At 47.5% G+C, this 15,882-nt stretch overlaps 1 protein-coding gene and 1 long non-coding RNA gene across 15 annotated transcripts in view; one reads left to right on the forward strand and one right to left on the reverse strand.

Annotated features, from left to right (window-relative positions):
* The window catches only part of ADAMTSL3 (ADAMTS like 3), a 258,020-nt gene that overhangs the window by 184,255 nt on the left and 57,883 nt on the right, over positions 1-15,882 (forward strand). For 13 of the 14 annotated variants that reach the window (XR_008994675.1, XR_008994674.1, XM_057494774.1 and 10 more), the window contains 3 exons: positions 2,165-2,357; positions 2,458-2,637; positions 11,612-11,765. Coding sequence is in view for 12 of the 14 variants with exons in the window: in XM_057494774.1 (XP_057350757.1) it covers positions 2,165-2,357; positions 2,458-2,637; positions 11,612-11,765 (527 nt within the window). In the remaining 2 variants the exon portion in view is untranslated. Of the gene's footprint in view, positions 1-2,164; positions 2,358-2,457; positions 2,638-8,044; positions 9,014-11,611; positions 11,766-15,882 lie in introns of those variants that run through there. The other variant, XM_057494781.1, reaches the window with a different exon arrangement.
* On the reverse strand, positions 7,342-11,675 carry LOC130681492 (uncharacterized). Its single transcript, XR_008994681.1, has 2 exons — positions 11,537-11,675; positions 7,342-7,613 (listed from the first exon to the last, which is right to left on the reverse strand). It is a non-coding gene; the product is annotated as an uncharacterized LOC130681492 (long non-coding RNA).

The following is a 15,882-nucleotide window of genomic DNA, read 5'->3' on the forward strand; positions in this document are numbered from 1 at the left end:
TCTCTGGTTTCTCTTCCTATAAGGGCACTAATCCTACCATGAGGGCCCACCCGGGCCCACCCACCCTCGTGCCCTCATGTAACTCTGATCACCTCCAAAAGCCCTAATGTCCACACACCATCACACTGGAGGTTGGGGATTCTACATAGGAATTTGGGGAGGGGCACAGGCATTTAGTCCATGACATGTACTGTGTATTATGCTTATCCTTTGATTATCTTGTTTCTATTTCACTTAGGAGTTACACTTCTCTTTTACTTAGGATTTAGAATATATAGTCATATGTAAAAATTTTTTCTTTATATGTATTTGTCATATTTTGCTCAGGTTTTTCCTACCTTCATAATATACATTAAAATAGTTTAATCCTTTTTTTTAAACCTTTTAAAATAACATTTTGAATAACATGGGAATTTACCTGTTTCTTGAAAATTTGTAGGAGCTCTACAAAATTAGTAGGACCTAGTCCCTTTCTTGAGTAGAACTTTTGTAGCTTCTTAAAAACATGTCTATTTCATCAAGATTTTTGAATGTATTGTTAAGTTCTCTATGTTCTTATTAAAGTTTGCTTGCTCAATATGCGAGGAGGTTAGAGAAGTGTTTTATAGCTTTTAACATTTTTTGTTACACATCCTTCCATTTTTCTTGTATCTAACAGCTCATACTTCATTTCTATTTATGCTTTTTATCCAGGCTTCATACTTGTATGCTTTCCATATCTTCACTGTGAACTTTTGCCTTCATAAGTAAAAATTTTACTTTTTGTCCTATTATATTTGTCTTGAATCCTACCTTTTATTTCTCATTTTTCTGCTTATTTACACAAGCAAACATATTTATTCTAGAAAATCAGACATCAGAAAAACTGGAAGTCACCTTAAGATAAACACTAACATTTTTAAAGATAAACAAAACACTAATTTTTTTTCAAAGAATTGACTTTTTCTAACTATGACTGTTTATTAGAAGAAAAGTCAGGAAAAAATACTGGCAAGAATAAAGAAAATTAAAATCTTTCACTTAGAACTCATTACTGTTAACATTTCAATGTAATGATCTGGACATTTTTTTCTGCATGCATTTATATATAAATGCATAAAATAATATAATCGTACTCTAAGGTATTGGATGGTCCATTTTCTAATAAAAATATATCATGAAGGTATTTCCATGCCAATAACTATATACCTACTTTATTTTTTAATGGCTACTGGCACTATGCTGTATGAATAGCCCATTATTTATTTTGTCTTTCATTGTTAAACATCTAGATAGTCTCCTTTCATTTTGTAAAATTTAATTTAGTTTTTTATTTTTTTCTATTATAAACTAACCCTGGAGCGAATATCCTTTCCATGGCAACTTAACGCATTGTAAAATTGTTTGCTCATGATAAATCTCTGTGGTAACTAGTTAAAAATGAATGCTCACTATTAATTAAATATCCACAAATTAAAACAACCATAATGTGCAATTTTTCACCCAACAGATGAGCAGAAACTTTAAAAAATTCTGTGTCCAGGGTTGAAGTGGATGTAGAATCTAGGCCCTCGCAGGTGCTCCTAGTGGGACTGCAAGCTGAGAGGTTCGTCCTTGAGGGGAACTTGGAAATACGTGTCAGCAGCAGCCACCCTGGTTTTTCATTTTTACAGATGTTTCATGAGAAAACCTGATTTTTCCAAGATCTTACTGGAAAGGAATCACTTTATAGTATGTGTTGTAAATTCAATCCTAACATAAAAAATTTTTCTTAGGGATAGTCCAAAGAGTGAATCCAGGTGCCCTGAAATTTTCCTGAAGTGTGCTTTTAAGCATTGAAAATTTCTTTTGACAATTATATAAATCATCTTTGCCTTGGGGCTCTGTTCAAAACAAAACCAAGATTTTATTATTGATATATGGTAGTAGGATGGAGAGAAATCTGCTTCTTTTTTACTCTGGTCTTTCTCAAATGGGTAAAATCTTTAACCACTTTCCTCACATTTCTTGCCCTTAAAACTTGTGTTCCTGTATTTTGATCCCATAATTGATGGGGATGCTGTGGCTCTCGGATCTGTATATGGGAGGTGAGGTCTGGGAGCCCTGAGAACCTGAAGCTGTCCGTGCTATGACTGGTGCATGTGGCCTCGGGGGACAGTCACTTGCCCTGCTTGTCTTTGTACAGGTGGCACACCAGCCCTTGGGGGCCCTGCTCAGCCACCTGTGGTGTTGGAATCCAGACCCGAGATGTGTGCTGCCTGCACCCCGGCGAGTCCCCAGCCCCTCCTGCGGAATGCAGAGATGCAAAGCCCCACGCCTTACAGGCCTGCAGTCAGTTTGACTGCCCTCCCAGCTGGCATATTGAGGAATGGCAGCAGGTACAGCACACTGTGGGCCCCAGGCATGACCGCGAGCGCTCTGTGTTGCACTAACGTGCAGCGGGCCGGATCCTCTGACCCCCTCCTCCCGCCTTCTCAGTGTTCCAGGACATGTGGCGGGGGAACTCAGAACCGGCGAGTCACCTGCCGGCAGCTGTTAACAGATGGCAGCTTTTTGAGTCTCTCAGATGAACGGTGCCCGGGACCCAAGGCATCTTCCCATAAGTCCTGTGCGAGAACGGACTGCCCTCCACACGTAGCCTTGGGAGACTGGGCCAAGGTAAGGCCCGGCCCCACCTCTGCAGCCCCTTCTGGCTTTTGTCCTCTAAACACTGCCTCCACGGGATGAGAGCTGGGGCCCCTGGGAGGTGGGGAGGGCAGCTGGGGAGCCACGTTTCAGGGGCTGTGCGCTCCTCCCCAGGGCTGGCCGGGTGCCCTGGTCTGGGCCCCCAGGGACTCGTCTTCAGTTTGACTCAGTATTATTTAAACAGGACTCGCCACCTGCCTCCTAAACCAGACCCCATCACCCCTTCTCTGGAACTGCCCAAGTCATACCCTCACAGTCAGAGCGGTTCTCCTCCCTGCGTCTCCTCGGACAGAGTTATTTATTAGCCCCGTCATTTCCACTCGGAGCCCCTCTGCATTCACTTGCTACCCGCCGGTTTTGCCCTTTAGCATCTCAAGCTCACATTACTTGCGACAAGCCGAGTCCAGCGCATCGATTCCCTGCTGGCGGGATTTACTGCAGTCCAGCGAAGATCCCTGATTTGTCAGGTGGGAAAAATTAAACCCAAATAAGTGAAGTACATGGCCTGAGCTCCCACGGCTGGCAAAGTTGGGGCACAATCTGTGCCTTTCAACTTTGTTCCAAGGGGTCGTGCACCCCCTGATCTCCCCACCCGTGACCAAACCTCCTCGCACCCCAGTGTTCTCATCCTTGTGTCCACCAAGTCACCCACTTGTTCAGAACCTCCAGTGGCCGCATAGCCTGCAAAGCATGTGTGAGTCCCCGGGGACCCTGCAGGGCTTTCCTTCAACCCATGGCTGTTGCATTCTAGCCCTTTATTCTGCACCCAGTCCTGTGCTCCCATCTTGCATGATTGACCCCGGCAGGCTGAGGTTCTGGCACAGAAGCAGAAGCAGGTAGTTGAGGTGTGGGGTCAGAGGTCTGCGACCTCCAGTGGGGCTGGAGAGGCAGTCTGACAACAGACACAGTCTCCGCAGATGAGAAGGGTCAGTACCTGATGTTGATGGTCCTGAATCCTATGGTGCTGGGCTCGCATCTGCCACCCTCATCTCATCCTACACCAGCCCTGGAAGAAGGCGTCTCCATTTCTGTAGATGGGGAAGCAGAGGTGCATTCAGGTTAATAACATCCCCAAGGGTAGAGCTAGGACTCAAACCTGGGGTTAGTGTGCAGGGTGTGTGGTCAGTCATGTCTTTGATGCAGAAGCACAGGGTTTTGCACCAAATGGACCCGTGATGGACCCCAGCCTAATGCCTAAAACTGGTGTCCTTGTTCAAGACCCTTAACCTGTCTGAACCCCATTTTCCTTCCAAGTGTGGTGGTGGTTGTGAGGATAACCTGAGATACTGGGTATAGGGACACCCAGCAGACAGACCCCTGCCCACCCTCCTTAGGGAAAGCCCACCTTCCTCTGCCTGCGTGTTCTTCAGCTTTACATTTCCCCTCTTTAAATTGTCTGGCTCAATTAAATGGTAGGATTTAAAAAATATCTTAACTAACACTGCAGGTCGTGATCCTCGTCCTATAGGCCTCTGAGGGTTAACTTAAATGTTGCCCCAAACCCTCAGAAAAGGCTCAAGAAAAGAGAGAAGCCCCGCTCTCCAGGGTCTGCAGAGCAGCAGAGGCCCAGGTCCGTCCCTGCGCCCCCTCCCTAGGCCCGGCTTCCGAGGAGCTGGAGCCGCCGCCGTGGCCGGGACTCTCCTCGAGCTGGGTCGCCCTGCAGGCAGGGCCTGGACCGACGGGCAGCTGCCCAGGTGCGGCGTCCTCCCGGGCTGCAGCGGGGAAGGGGGGATGGAGGACCGCCCTGGGGAGCTTTGTGTGCAAAAGCTTTGCTGTACTTCTGCTCCTGTGTCCGCGTGGAGAGGGAGAGGCCCCGGGACGGCTTTTCTTCGGGAATTCCTCTGGGTCTGGGTCAGGCCTGGCGGAAGGCCTCTGCGTAGGCTGGTGGGGGGGCGGCACCGGTCGCGGTCACCCAGCTAAGCCCCAGCAGTGCAGTGGGGCTGCTCCCCGCTGTCAGAGCTGAGGCGTCCGGCGCCCGTCTCCGCGAAGCTGGGACGGAGCCGCGGGGAGGGGAGGCCACCGCTTCCTGCAGAGAGCTCTTGGTCCTGGGGTGCTTCGTGTCCCTGCTGCCCTGAGCGTGACACAGGGACCCGCCAAGGTGGCGTCTTCCTACAAGCTGGGAGCTCGTAAGGCAGGAGGCATCTTGAGTCCGCCACCCAGACCGACGGAATCGGTATTCGTGCCAGCAGGGTCCCCAGGGGTAGTGAAACGGTTCCGGTTTGAGAACATTTCCCAGGCCGCCCCTCATCCTCGTGTGCCCGAGCTGCGAACGGCCTGGGAAATGACTTCTCGGGGCAGCTGCTGCTCCCCCTTGAGGGCAGAGGCGGGAATGGGAGGGGCGGGAGTGAGCAGGGGCCGTGGCGGGGCCAGGCATCTGGCTCCTGTGCGCAGCCGGGAGCCCCCAGAGCCCCCCGGGGTTCTGACCCAGCAGCTGTGCTGCTCTAGGAACAAACAGTCCCTCACAGTTCCACCTTGGGTTCTGGAACAAACTCTTCCCACCGGCCTTGCAGAGACGAGATGGGGGGACACCCCCTGTTCATTTCCTCTGTGAGCCGGTGAACCTGGGTGGCTGGTTATGCCACAGAAGTGGCACCCGTGGCTGGGTTTTTCTCCTTCCTGCCTTTGTTCCTCAGCTCTGGTCACTGTCCTCCAATCCCGGGTCCAGCTCTAAGCTTCGCCCCTCTGTGAAGCCCTTCATGCCCTGAAATCATGCAGCATCTCCCTGCCTTAACTCACAGTGGCCCCAGTCTTCATTGCCTTTCAATGGGGAGCTACTTCCTGACCGCTGGTATGGTCTTCCCGTCTGGCTTACGGTGTCCCTGGGGCCAGTGCCTCTGAGATTGCTGACAAGCCCTTGGGCCCAAGAGAGCTCTGAGCGGGTAAGCACTCTTCCTCAAGGGTCCTTACAAACTCAGGAGAAAGGCAGTGGTGCTGGCGTGGTGATCTTTAGACAGGCTCAGGCCTGCTGACCAGGACGAACGAACCATTCCTTAGAGCCAGAGGCAACTGAAGAGAAGGTCACTCACCTGAGCAGGGCTGGACCTGCCCTAGGTCCGTTTCCTAGGCAACCATTCTCAGGCAAGAGCAGGCTGTGCCCGCTCAAAGCGGTCGGCATGAGCACAATCAACACGTTTCCCTCTCCCAGGCAAGGCCCGGTCTCCAGAAAACCTCCGGCTGGAAGAGCGGGTGTGTGCACACTCACGGGGAGGCAGAGCCGGCCTCGATCTTGGAGACCAAAAGCCTCCATTCAGACCTGGGTGCAGCTGACACGCGCTGCCCTGCAGCTCGGGCTTCCTACCTGGTTCTGCTTTTCTTCTGTGAGCAGCAACTTCACTTCAGAGTAGCTTTGTGACGTCAGGGACGCTGGTGCCAAGCTGCCACCCTCTCAGCGCTTTCTGTCACGCTAGTCCCTCAGCCATAGGATGGCTCACTCGGGGCAGCTGTCCATCTTGGGGTTCTCCATACGGGCCCTCCTGCCCTGGAACTGGCCACTAACCCGGGACATAGGCTGAGGGGTCACGCCAGAATTTCCGTTTTCCGCAGAGCCGGCCCTCTAGGCCGGTCACTGGAAAAGTCCCCTTTCCGGGACACTAGCTCAGTTCATGGCATGTTTGGGCTTTATTCACTTGCTGCTTCTTTAGATTTCCTTGATTCCTTAAACCTGAACCACGTCTTAGGCAGAAAGGAGCCTTCAGCTCTTACACTGCTTTTCAAATTTAAAGAAAGGAGCATTGACTTAACATGGGGCAAGCTTCCCAAACGGTGTGTTTCTGTGACCCACATACCACCTGCAGCCTGTTTTGTGGCCCCGTTCCCTTGACTGAAATCCAGTAACTTTCCTCATCCTTTATTCTCTGCACTTTGATGGAGCATTTGACCATTTTGTCTCCCTTCATCTTTCTCCTTTTTGGTATTTCTTGGTACTTCTTAGCTGTACCAAGACTGCATCTTTACAACTGGTTCATATTCTCTCAAATCTCCAAGACTCAATATTTGATCCTCTCATTTCTATCCCTGAATTTCTGATTCCCTGCACAGTTGATTCTGTGTCCTGACCTTTTCTCTAACTTCTACAAGTGATCCTCCATCTCCAGGAACAGACTCCAACCTTTAGTTCAATACCACACCCCCAGCTCTCTGAAGAGGACCCTCCTCATCGTGGGGAAGCATAGGGATGCCCTCCTCCTGCCCGCCGGCCCTGTCACTCCCCATCACTGTCAGGGCACTACTGTCCATGTAAGCGTCTCTGACTTCTTCAACTCCTGTGTTCAGTTACCTATACCTGCCGGCTCTTCAGTTCTTAAAATACATCCATAGGCACAGTACAAAGGAAAAGCTCTCTATAAATGACAAATTTCAAGGAGAACAGCTCAAGGTATATCCTGGACACATGGATTTCCAAATACGGCATGCTAATTTTCAATAGAATGATTAATTATGACTCACAAAGTAATGTGTTGGAGCCGGCTCATACCAGCTTGCAAGAGCCAACTGTGGTCTCTCTCTAACTCGTGCTCAGTGACATCAGACTGATAGCTTGAAACCAGCCGTGATTGGAGTATGTATGCCAGGGGCATTGGCCAGTGTTATAATCAGCTTGCAACCCAAGAACTCGTAAAGCATTTACAGCACACAGCTGCATGAAAGGGCTCCACACACACATGCACACACACTATCTTACTGATAAGGCAGTTGCAGTTTATTGATGGTACTTAGAAGGAAAATGCAAGTTCCAAATTCTGGACTCTTTTTTTACAAAGCCTAAGAACCTTGGTTGAGCTTCTTAAGGTTTTTTGAAATCTTCATCTTCATATTTGGTGTCTGGTGGAGCTAGGACATATCTGATCTCTAGATGAAGATCCATTCTATCAATCATTGTCCTGAAGAGTTAGTTGGGTCTTATCCAGGGTGTTTGATCCATATGCATTAGCTCTGTTCACGTATTCCTTCTGTGAATTAAAGAATATTCCAGTTTTCAAGGTTTAGTCTAAAGCCTTCCTTTTATTCTTTTTTTAGGTGGTTTTAATTATGAGTTTCTACTACTAATCGCTATGTAGATAACCACTCTTTTACTTGAATAAGTGTCTTTCTAGAAGCAATCTGACAGTTTACTCTTATATTTCAACCCATTCAGAATATACCCAGTGTATTCAGGTCCTCACACTTCTCTCTGTTCCACTTACTTTAAACCTCGCACCCACATACACACACACATGCACCTGAATACGTCTTATTTTCTCAACTGGATCGTAGCTGCCGGAGGGGACAGGCTCTCTACGCACGTGTGTGTCTCCCACTTGGTGCTTGGCAGATACTTGTTGACGGAAATGAAAAAAGACCTCTAAAGCTTCTCCTAAACCAAATCTTGTCATTGCCACAGTCCTCGAAGCCACCGGCACTCAGCCAGCAGACACTTACTGAGACAACCCAGAATACAGTCTTCAGTGAGTTCCCAGTTTGATGAGACAGACGGATGAAAACTTGTATAAAAAGCCAAAGATATGTCTGTCCACAGAACTGTGTGAAAATCGAGGAGAAACAACTAAGTCTGTCGGGTCCCCAGAAAGTGTCATACAAGATGCGGCTTGAGATAGATACCATGGTAGATAAGAATAAACTGTTTACAGTAGTTCCTTTAAAAATGGTTAGGAGCCTTCCAGGGAAGCAAAATCATGATAGCAGCATTGTTGTTTACTATCCCCAAATCCCTCATTAAAAACAAACAAGCAACAGGAAACAGAGCAATTAGGATTGCCAAAGGAAAGGAAAAACACGCAAGTAACAACTTCCGCCAAAGTGATTCGAGTGAGGCCAAGCCCTACACAACAGGAGAGACTGTAGCTGCTAGGCAGAGATTAAAGGAAGAGAAAGGGTCACGAATCCTGAGACAGAGAATCACTAATAAATGCTACCACAGGACACAGTCCTACTCCGAACAGAGCCCTCAGCGAGTACAGCTGAGGCCAAACAGTCCAGGACCCAGTGTGCGGCTGAGGGCAGCCCAGGTCCCGCAGACCCACCGGGGAAGTCAGGAAGGTCAGTGAGCACCAGAGGGGATCACGTCCTATGCCCCGAAGAAACACCCAACAGAACCTGCCAGAATTACAGCCCAAGCTAAGAAGGAACGCAGGTAACGAAACGGGAATGCTCAGACCCTTGGGCCTGGAGGAGTCAGAAGGTACAGCTCTCAGGATTGTGGAGAAAAGGGGTTTACAAATGATTCTCCCATTCATAATAGGGAGAAGAAGTCAAATGTTTATCATCAGTAATGGCTTTTGAGTGGAGATCGGCAATGATTTACTCCCTGTGTTACATGAACAAAAATAGTTAACAATGGTAGTTTAATAAAAAGTGGACATTAATTTTTCTTGTGTGGGAAATTCCTAGATGATGATTTGACTTGTTAAAAAAGCAACTCGTAATTGGGTGAATGATAATTTTAACTTATTTGTTCAAATACTTACAAAAAGTTTTTCTCTGTATGGAAAAATGTTAATAACTAGGGCTTTCTGTTAAAGATGACAACAAAGGCATTTTTAAAAATTCCATTCCCTTCCTTTGAAACTCAACAAAAAACCCACAGAGAGAATGAGAGAGAGGGAACACTCTGTCTTCAGTGAACAATGAAATGGCCACAATCCCAAACTATAAATCAGGAAACCCACCAGCCAGAGACCATAAAATCTGGACCAGAATGAGGGGGAAGGCTGAGAGCTGACAGACACTCCCCCAGGGCCCGAGTCGGGTATAGATTTCCCTGGGAAGGACTGTGACAGTCCTGGAAGTGACAGTTCTTTGATTTCAGAGCCCAGATTGGGGACAAAGCACAAGCTGCCCCTGGGGACGGAGCCGTCCTAGCAGGATGGTGGGGGACATTGCTGACAGAGGAAGCACCTCTCAGGCTTTCCGGCTCCAGGCTGTGGAGATGAGGTGCTGGGCAGGAAGGGGGGCGGGACTGCCAGGTTATTACGCCATGAGCCAGGCGTGTCAGAGGTTCTTCTCTGAGTCACACCACCCGTGCGAGTGCCCAAATCTGAAGAGAGATGTGGGCAAAAGAAATAAGAATTTGGTGACAGAGTTGAAGACAATGAACGGAGGAAGTGCCCAGCTCACTGCCCGCCACTGTGTGATTCACAAAGGGCCGGCTGCGTTCAAAGCTCAGCATAAAATCTATGCACCCAAACCGAGGGGGAAATTGAAGGGGAAAGGAGCAGGAAGCAAGAGTCACGTGCACAACATGACATCACAAAGATATCACCCAGAGTGAAGTTTCAACAAATAGGCTTGTATTTCTGAAGCAATTACAACTCTGGTGTCCGGGGGAAGAGTGGCTTCCGAGTGAGGTTTGAGTTCAAAAGGAGATTATAAGTCAACAGAAGGAGACGACCAGCCAGGGAAAAAAACCTGAAAAGAATAAGTTCAAAAAAAATAATGCAATAAAAATTATATTATAAGCAACCACAAAAAAAATGACTGTAAACAGATATGGTGCACAAGCTGGAATAACTCCCATAAAATGAGATGGAAGGGAGTAAAGATATCGAATTGGTTTTTAGAAGCAGTGATGGACATGAAAGGCAGACAGATAAGCATCACTGATACTTGTGAGAATGAAACAGGTGGAACAAAGAATGTTCAGAGATGATAAAGGGGAATTAACTTCCGCTAACAGGAGCTTTGATCTGCGAGTGGTCACGGGGTACCATGCCCCAAGAAAGGTGACCCACTACACAGCACGCTTCCAGAGCTGAGCTTCATGGAAAAAGATTCTACGGGCCTCTGAGCAGGGAAGGGCAACAACAAAAAGCCCCTGCTTGGCCTCACACATCACCCAGCATTCAGTGCATGAAGGAAGCAGGACGGGGTCTGCACACTCAGAAGGGAAAGGAAGTGTGACCCACAGAAAGTCTCTTCATCTGGGCTGCTCTTCATGTCGAAAGGCAGCAGAGAGGCGGTCGGACGACGCATTCCCATGAGCCCCTCCGGGAAAGCCCAGGCCCTTCTTGGCCCCTCGCAGGGCCAAGAGGCAGAAGGAGAAGGAGGGCATCAGGCACTACAGGCGCTGGCGAGAACGATGGAAGCTGAGCGCTGAGGTCGGTGCAGGACAGAATTAAGACCCCTCCGTCAGGAGTTGCATTTCAGAGCATCAGAAGCCTTGCATTATCTAAAGAAGTGGACCGAAACCAACTGGAGGTTGGGGGGTGTTGGGAGGAAATGCAAACGTGCTTGTTTCCTCATCCTTCCCGGCAGCAAGTCTACACTTTGCTAAGTCAAGATACGTCATTAAAAACAACTACCTAAATCTCTGTTTGGTTTCTTTTATCTTCTCTCTTAACTTAAGAGGGTTCTTTGGAGAATTATTCACTTGCGGGGAGAAAGAGAAAAGATGTTCCACAACCTTAAAAATCTTAGTTTCTTTTTATCTAATTCGCCTAATAAAATTGCATTAAAATTGTTAATTAAAGTTACACGTACACGAAATGATCAGCAAATATCTACTGCTATGCACACACTGGTCATCAAACATTAATGTTATGAGTAGCAGTTTGGGTGATGTTTTAAAAAAAATGTTATACTTTTTTATTTCTTGAATTGTTGGTCATGGGTATGTTTTGTTTTTATTCAAAAGCAAAGTCATTTTGCAATATAAATAAATTCAATATCAAAAGTAACAGGGCCCAAAGTGAGCCATGGCAGGAAAGTCCTGGAAACTAATTAAAGACGAGGTGGAAGGAAGGAAGGAAAGGGGGAAGGGAGGGCAGGGGAAAGGAGAGGAGAGGAGAGGAAGGCCCCCCAGGTCCTGAGGGACCTTCGAGCCTGGGAAGCAGCTTGCTTATTGGCACCCCCCGTATAAAACTCCCCTGCGTTTCACCATCTGAGACTTGGCTGTTGCTGGCCGGGCACGTGGCTCACGCTCCATCTAACCGTTGCACAATTCTCCTTGCAGTGTTCTGTGAGCTGTGGTGTCGGAACCCAGCGAAGAGAGCAGGTGTGTCAGAAGCTGACGGCCAAAGGCCAGCGTGTTCCCCTGAACGAGAGGGTGTGCAGGGACCTGCCCGCGGCCCCCCTTGTAAGGCCTTGCCAGATGCCTGCGTGCAGGAGTAAGTATGTGAAGTTCCTGCTTCACCGGATGCGCGGACTGTGTCCATCTTGTCGCAGTGGCTTTGTTTTCCACAGCAGCACATCTAATCTGTGGGTAAAGCAAATCAGACAGAACTCAGAATTGTTTTAAGTGGCAAACAGTACAACGTTGAAGACCAAGATGTAGTTCTCTGAAGAGGCAGTTTTAAGGGACGTTCATCCGCTTAAAAGATGCATCTTCGAGGTTTCCTCGCTTGGATTTATACTTCCTCATATCCTTTACTTTACCATCATTTCTTTTATTTAGAATTCACGAGCGTTCCTTGTAGGAGTGAAGCCAATATACCTTTTGGTTTACTTTGCTAATGATATATTTGGATTCATTCTATTAAAAATAGAAGAGTTAAGGATGTTTAAGTACTTAAGTACCTTTTCTTGTGTATAGTCTGAAACCAGCAAGGATGAAAATACGAAATAATTTTGGTTTTAAAAATAATTTGGACCCTTCCTCAACTAATTTTAAATAATAAGTTTAGTATAAAGAATCAAAATTAGGGCTTCATTATATACAAAAGCTACTATGTGTGTAGCATTCGACTGTATTTCCAATACACATGACAATATGTATTGCAGGTGCATACGTATGTTTCAGGTAGGAAGCTGACAGGTGAGTTGAGGGCCCTACAGCCACTGAAAATAAAGCAGCAGAGTAGTAGTGGGAGGTGTGGCTGAGAGGTGGGTTCTGTTTTCCTGTTTTGTTTTTCACTGTCTTTATTTATCGGTAAAAAAAATAAACATTAATTCCTTCAGGTCCCCTCCTGAGCTTACAATAAGAAAAAAAATCAGAAATGAACAATTATTTTAAAGTTGCTTAGGAAAAGAATACACATATACATATTATATACACATATAAAATCTAAGTTTGCCAACGACTTTCCTGGAAAATCTCACAACCCAAAGTAAAAAAAAAACAATAGCTTAAAAAAATTGCTAGTATTTATTGTGTACTTACTGTGTGGAGTTCCTTGCAAGTGTTTAACCCACTTAACCCACAGCAAGACAGACATGATCCCCATTTCGAGAGGAGGAATCATGGCTTAGACAAGGCCTGAGACCTCACCGAAGGCCTGTAGCTGCCAGTTGGATCCCGTGGCCTGTTTGACCGCAGGTCCGTCTCATTCCTGAGCCCGGGTTCCTCCTGCCTCTCTGCTGACTCATGGACGATGTTAACTTTTTTCTCTGGGAATTCTTTGAGGACAGATTAAAAAAATCTTGAGATCCCCCAAATTGGAGATTCCAAGTTTTATGATGTTCTGGAACTCAAGAATATTTGTGGCGTATGGCACGGTATGATGCTGCGCGAGCTGCTTATCTGTCTGAATTTTATTAATTGTGGGCATTTGCCTAGCAGGGGAACTAGACCGTAAACTGCCTTAAAGGAGAAGTAATTACTTAGAGGTAAGATTGGAGCTTCCTCTAAAATAATCACAGAATAACATGTGGGAATACGTCGTGGTTATTCGGCCATGCAGTGTGGTACAAGACGGAATTATAAATTATTATGGCATGCAGTGGAGAGCCAGAATAAAATTGCGAGTTTTAGGGAGAAAAAAATAAAAAGAAGGAAAAAGGCAGTAGTATTTCTTCTTTACCCCACCCACCCCATTCCCTAGCCAGTCAGCATTCATGATGACGACCTTTCTAACACCCTGAGGACCTTTTTTCCAACATCGTCAATTCACAGACCCCCAACACCGTGGCACAGTGACCTCTTAGAATTCCCCGTTCCTTGGCACTCAGAAATAACATCCTGCTCTTCACCTTCCCCCACTGCAAGCCTGCCTGTGTCTTTAATGCCTGTCTGTGACCTCTGGTTTTCCGTCCCTGTTGTCCCTGAGCTCTCTGTTCTTTCACTAGACACCACTCCTCTTAGCTGGCATTCTCTGGTCACTCCCGTACCCAGTTCGGTAGGCAGATGCTTTGTGCCCTTCCTTGGCCCACCACTCTGATTGCCCTTCATCTTTGAGCTGATACTGTTTTTTTGGGTGATTTTTGTTTGTTACTTGGTCCCCTGGCCTGAGATACTAAGATTTGCCAAAGGAATAATACCACCATGCTGATCAGACACACGGCATATTTGCTGCCCAGCTTAGTGTTTTTTCCTGTTGCCTAAGAATTCCCTAAAAATCCGCCATAGCAGCTATGTCCTAGTTACTGCACTGACATCTCTTTAATGAACTTGTATTTTAGTCTAGTAGGAATATCAAGGCTGTGTGGTGTAATGTCCGTCTGCTTTTCTCATGTCTTCACCTCAAGTCTACCTACTCTGCTTCCCAGACTGGACGTGTATGGTATTGATTATAGGCCTAATCCCTCCATCACCGAAGGGTGTCTGAGGACAAGAAAAACCAAGTCCAGCCGTGCTGTGATCTGTATTTCTTTTAAAGCTCCACTTCTAGGGATGTGTCTCAATCGGTGCCTTGGGTTTAAGCACCCTCTTTGGAGGAGTGGACTTCCTCGATCTTCATTTTGACCATTTGGGTGTGCAGTGGGGGGAGGGCAGGTGGCAGAGATGTTCTAAGCACCATACAGTCCAGCCGAACCCCTGCCGGCCTCACCCCAGATAATCCCAGCCTTCTCCCACCTTAGGCTTCTTTTTGCCCTTTGCTTGAATTCTTTTCTCCACTTTATCTAGTGACTTACTTATGTCTCCCTGTTCTTGAAAGGCCTCCACAAGCCCCACCCTCCCCAGCAGTCTTCCTCAGTTGCCCTTATCTCTGAAGGGTCATGTAACACTGCGGTCCAGCTGACTCACCTGAGTTCAAATCCCAGTTCCTCCAAGACCTCATCCTGTGACATCGAGCAGGTTATGTCGTCTCTGCGAGTCTCGGTTTTTTCATCTATAAATGGGCTTAGTACCTGCACCTGCCTCACAGGATTGTTCTGAGAAAAAATAACCTATAAAGTGTTTAGAAACAGTACTAGGCACATACTTAAGGCTCAAAAACATTAGTTATGTTGATATCACCACCTCTCTCTAAGACCTTGTACAGCTGCAAGACAGGATAAAATGCAGTGGGGTAACTTGTGATACATCTTCTGCACCTGGCGCAGTGCCCTAGGCTAGAGGCATGTCTCTCCTGCCTGGGCGTGTAGCCTTCTCAGTGCCACACGATGGCATTTCTTTGTTAATTCATTCAGCAAGTACTCCTCAGGGGCCACTGTGTTTTAGATGTTATGATACAAAATTAAAAGACACATTCTTTTGTCTCTAAGAGCTCCTAGTTCAGTGGGAGATAAATATGATAACCAGGAAGGGTGACGTGCCATCGGTGCCGTTACTGGATGAGAGGGTGGCGGTCAGCACCCCTGGGGGCGGGGGGGCCGGGAAAAGCTTCATGAAGGAGGAACCCTTGAGCAGCGTTCTGAAAGATAAGAGTCCGTTCATCAGGCCCTTGGGAGAGAGGGTTTGGGAGAACGTGGCAGAAGAGAGCAGGGGCAGATGCAGGGGACAACAAATGAGTCGTATGTTTGCGGAAATTGCAAGGAATTCCGTAGGGCCAGAGCACAGGTTCAGGATGGGTTATGACAGGAGAAGGCTTGAGAAGTCAGCGGTGGAAGATGTAGAACCCATGCTAAGGAGTTTAGACTTTATGCAAGAAGGAAATGATATGGTCTGCTTTTATTTTGGTTTATTTACTCTGTACAGATACATGCTGTACAGATGTACTGGATAAATATGGGGGTGTAGGCAGTGAGCCTGGCTGAGGGAATCCGGCCAGGTCCAGGGGAAGAGCGTGAGGGGAGGAGCAGTGCGGATGAATTCTAACCATGTTCCCAGGGTCTAATCTGAGCACATGATGCCTGACTGGAGTTGGGAGCTGAAGACGGGGACCGTGGTGTGCTTGGAAATGTCTAATGGCCAGCGGTGGGGCAGGCAGGAAGGGGGAGAGGAAGCCGTCATTTGCTGTCTCTGCCGATTTCTGTGGTGCGATTTCTCCCATCAGGGCTGATTTGGGGCTACCAGTGGGACAGCACTGAAGGCTGGAATAGACACCAACAGTCTCACACCCGCGAGCCAGAGCACAGGGCCACACCCCGATGCGCAGGGCGGGGTCCGGGTGCCTCTCTGGGCTC

Source organism: Manis pentadactyla, chromosome 18 (genome assembly GCF_030020395.1).
Source record: "Manis pentadactyla isolate mManPen7 chromosome 18, mManPen7.hap1, whole genome shotgun sequence".
NCBI classification, from domain to species: domain Eukaryota; kingdom Metazoa; phylum Chordata; class Mammalia; order Pholidota; family Manidae; genus Manis; species Manis pentadactyla.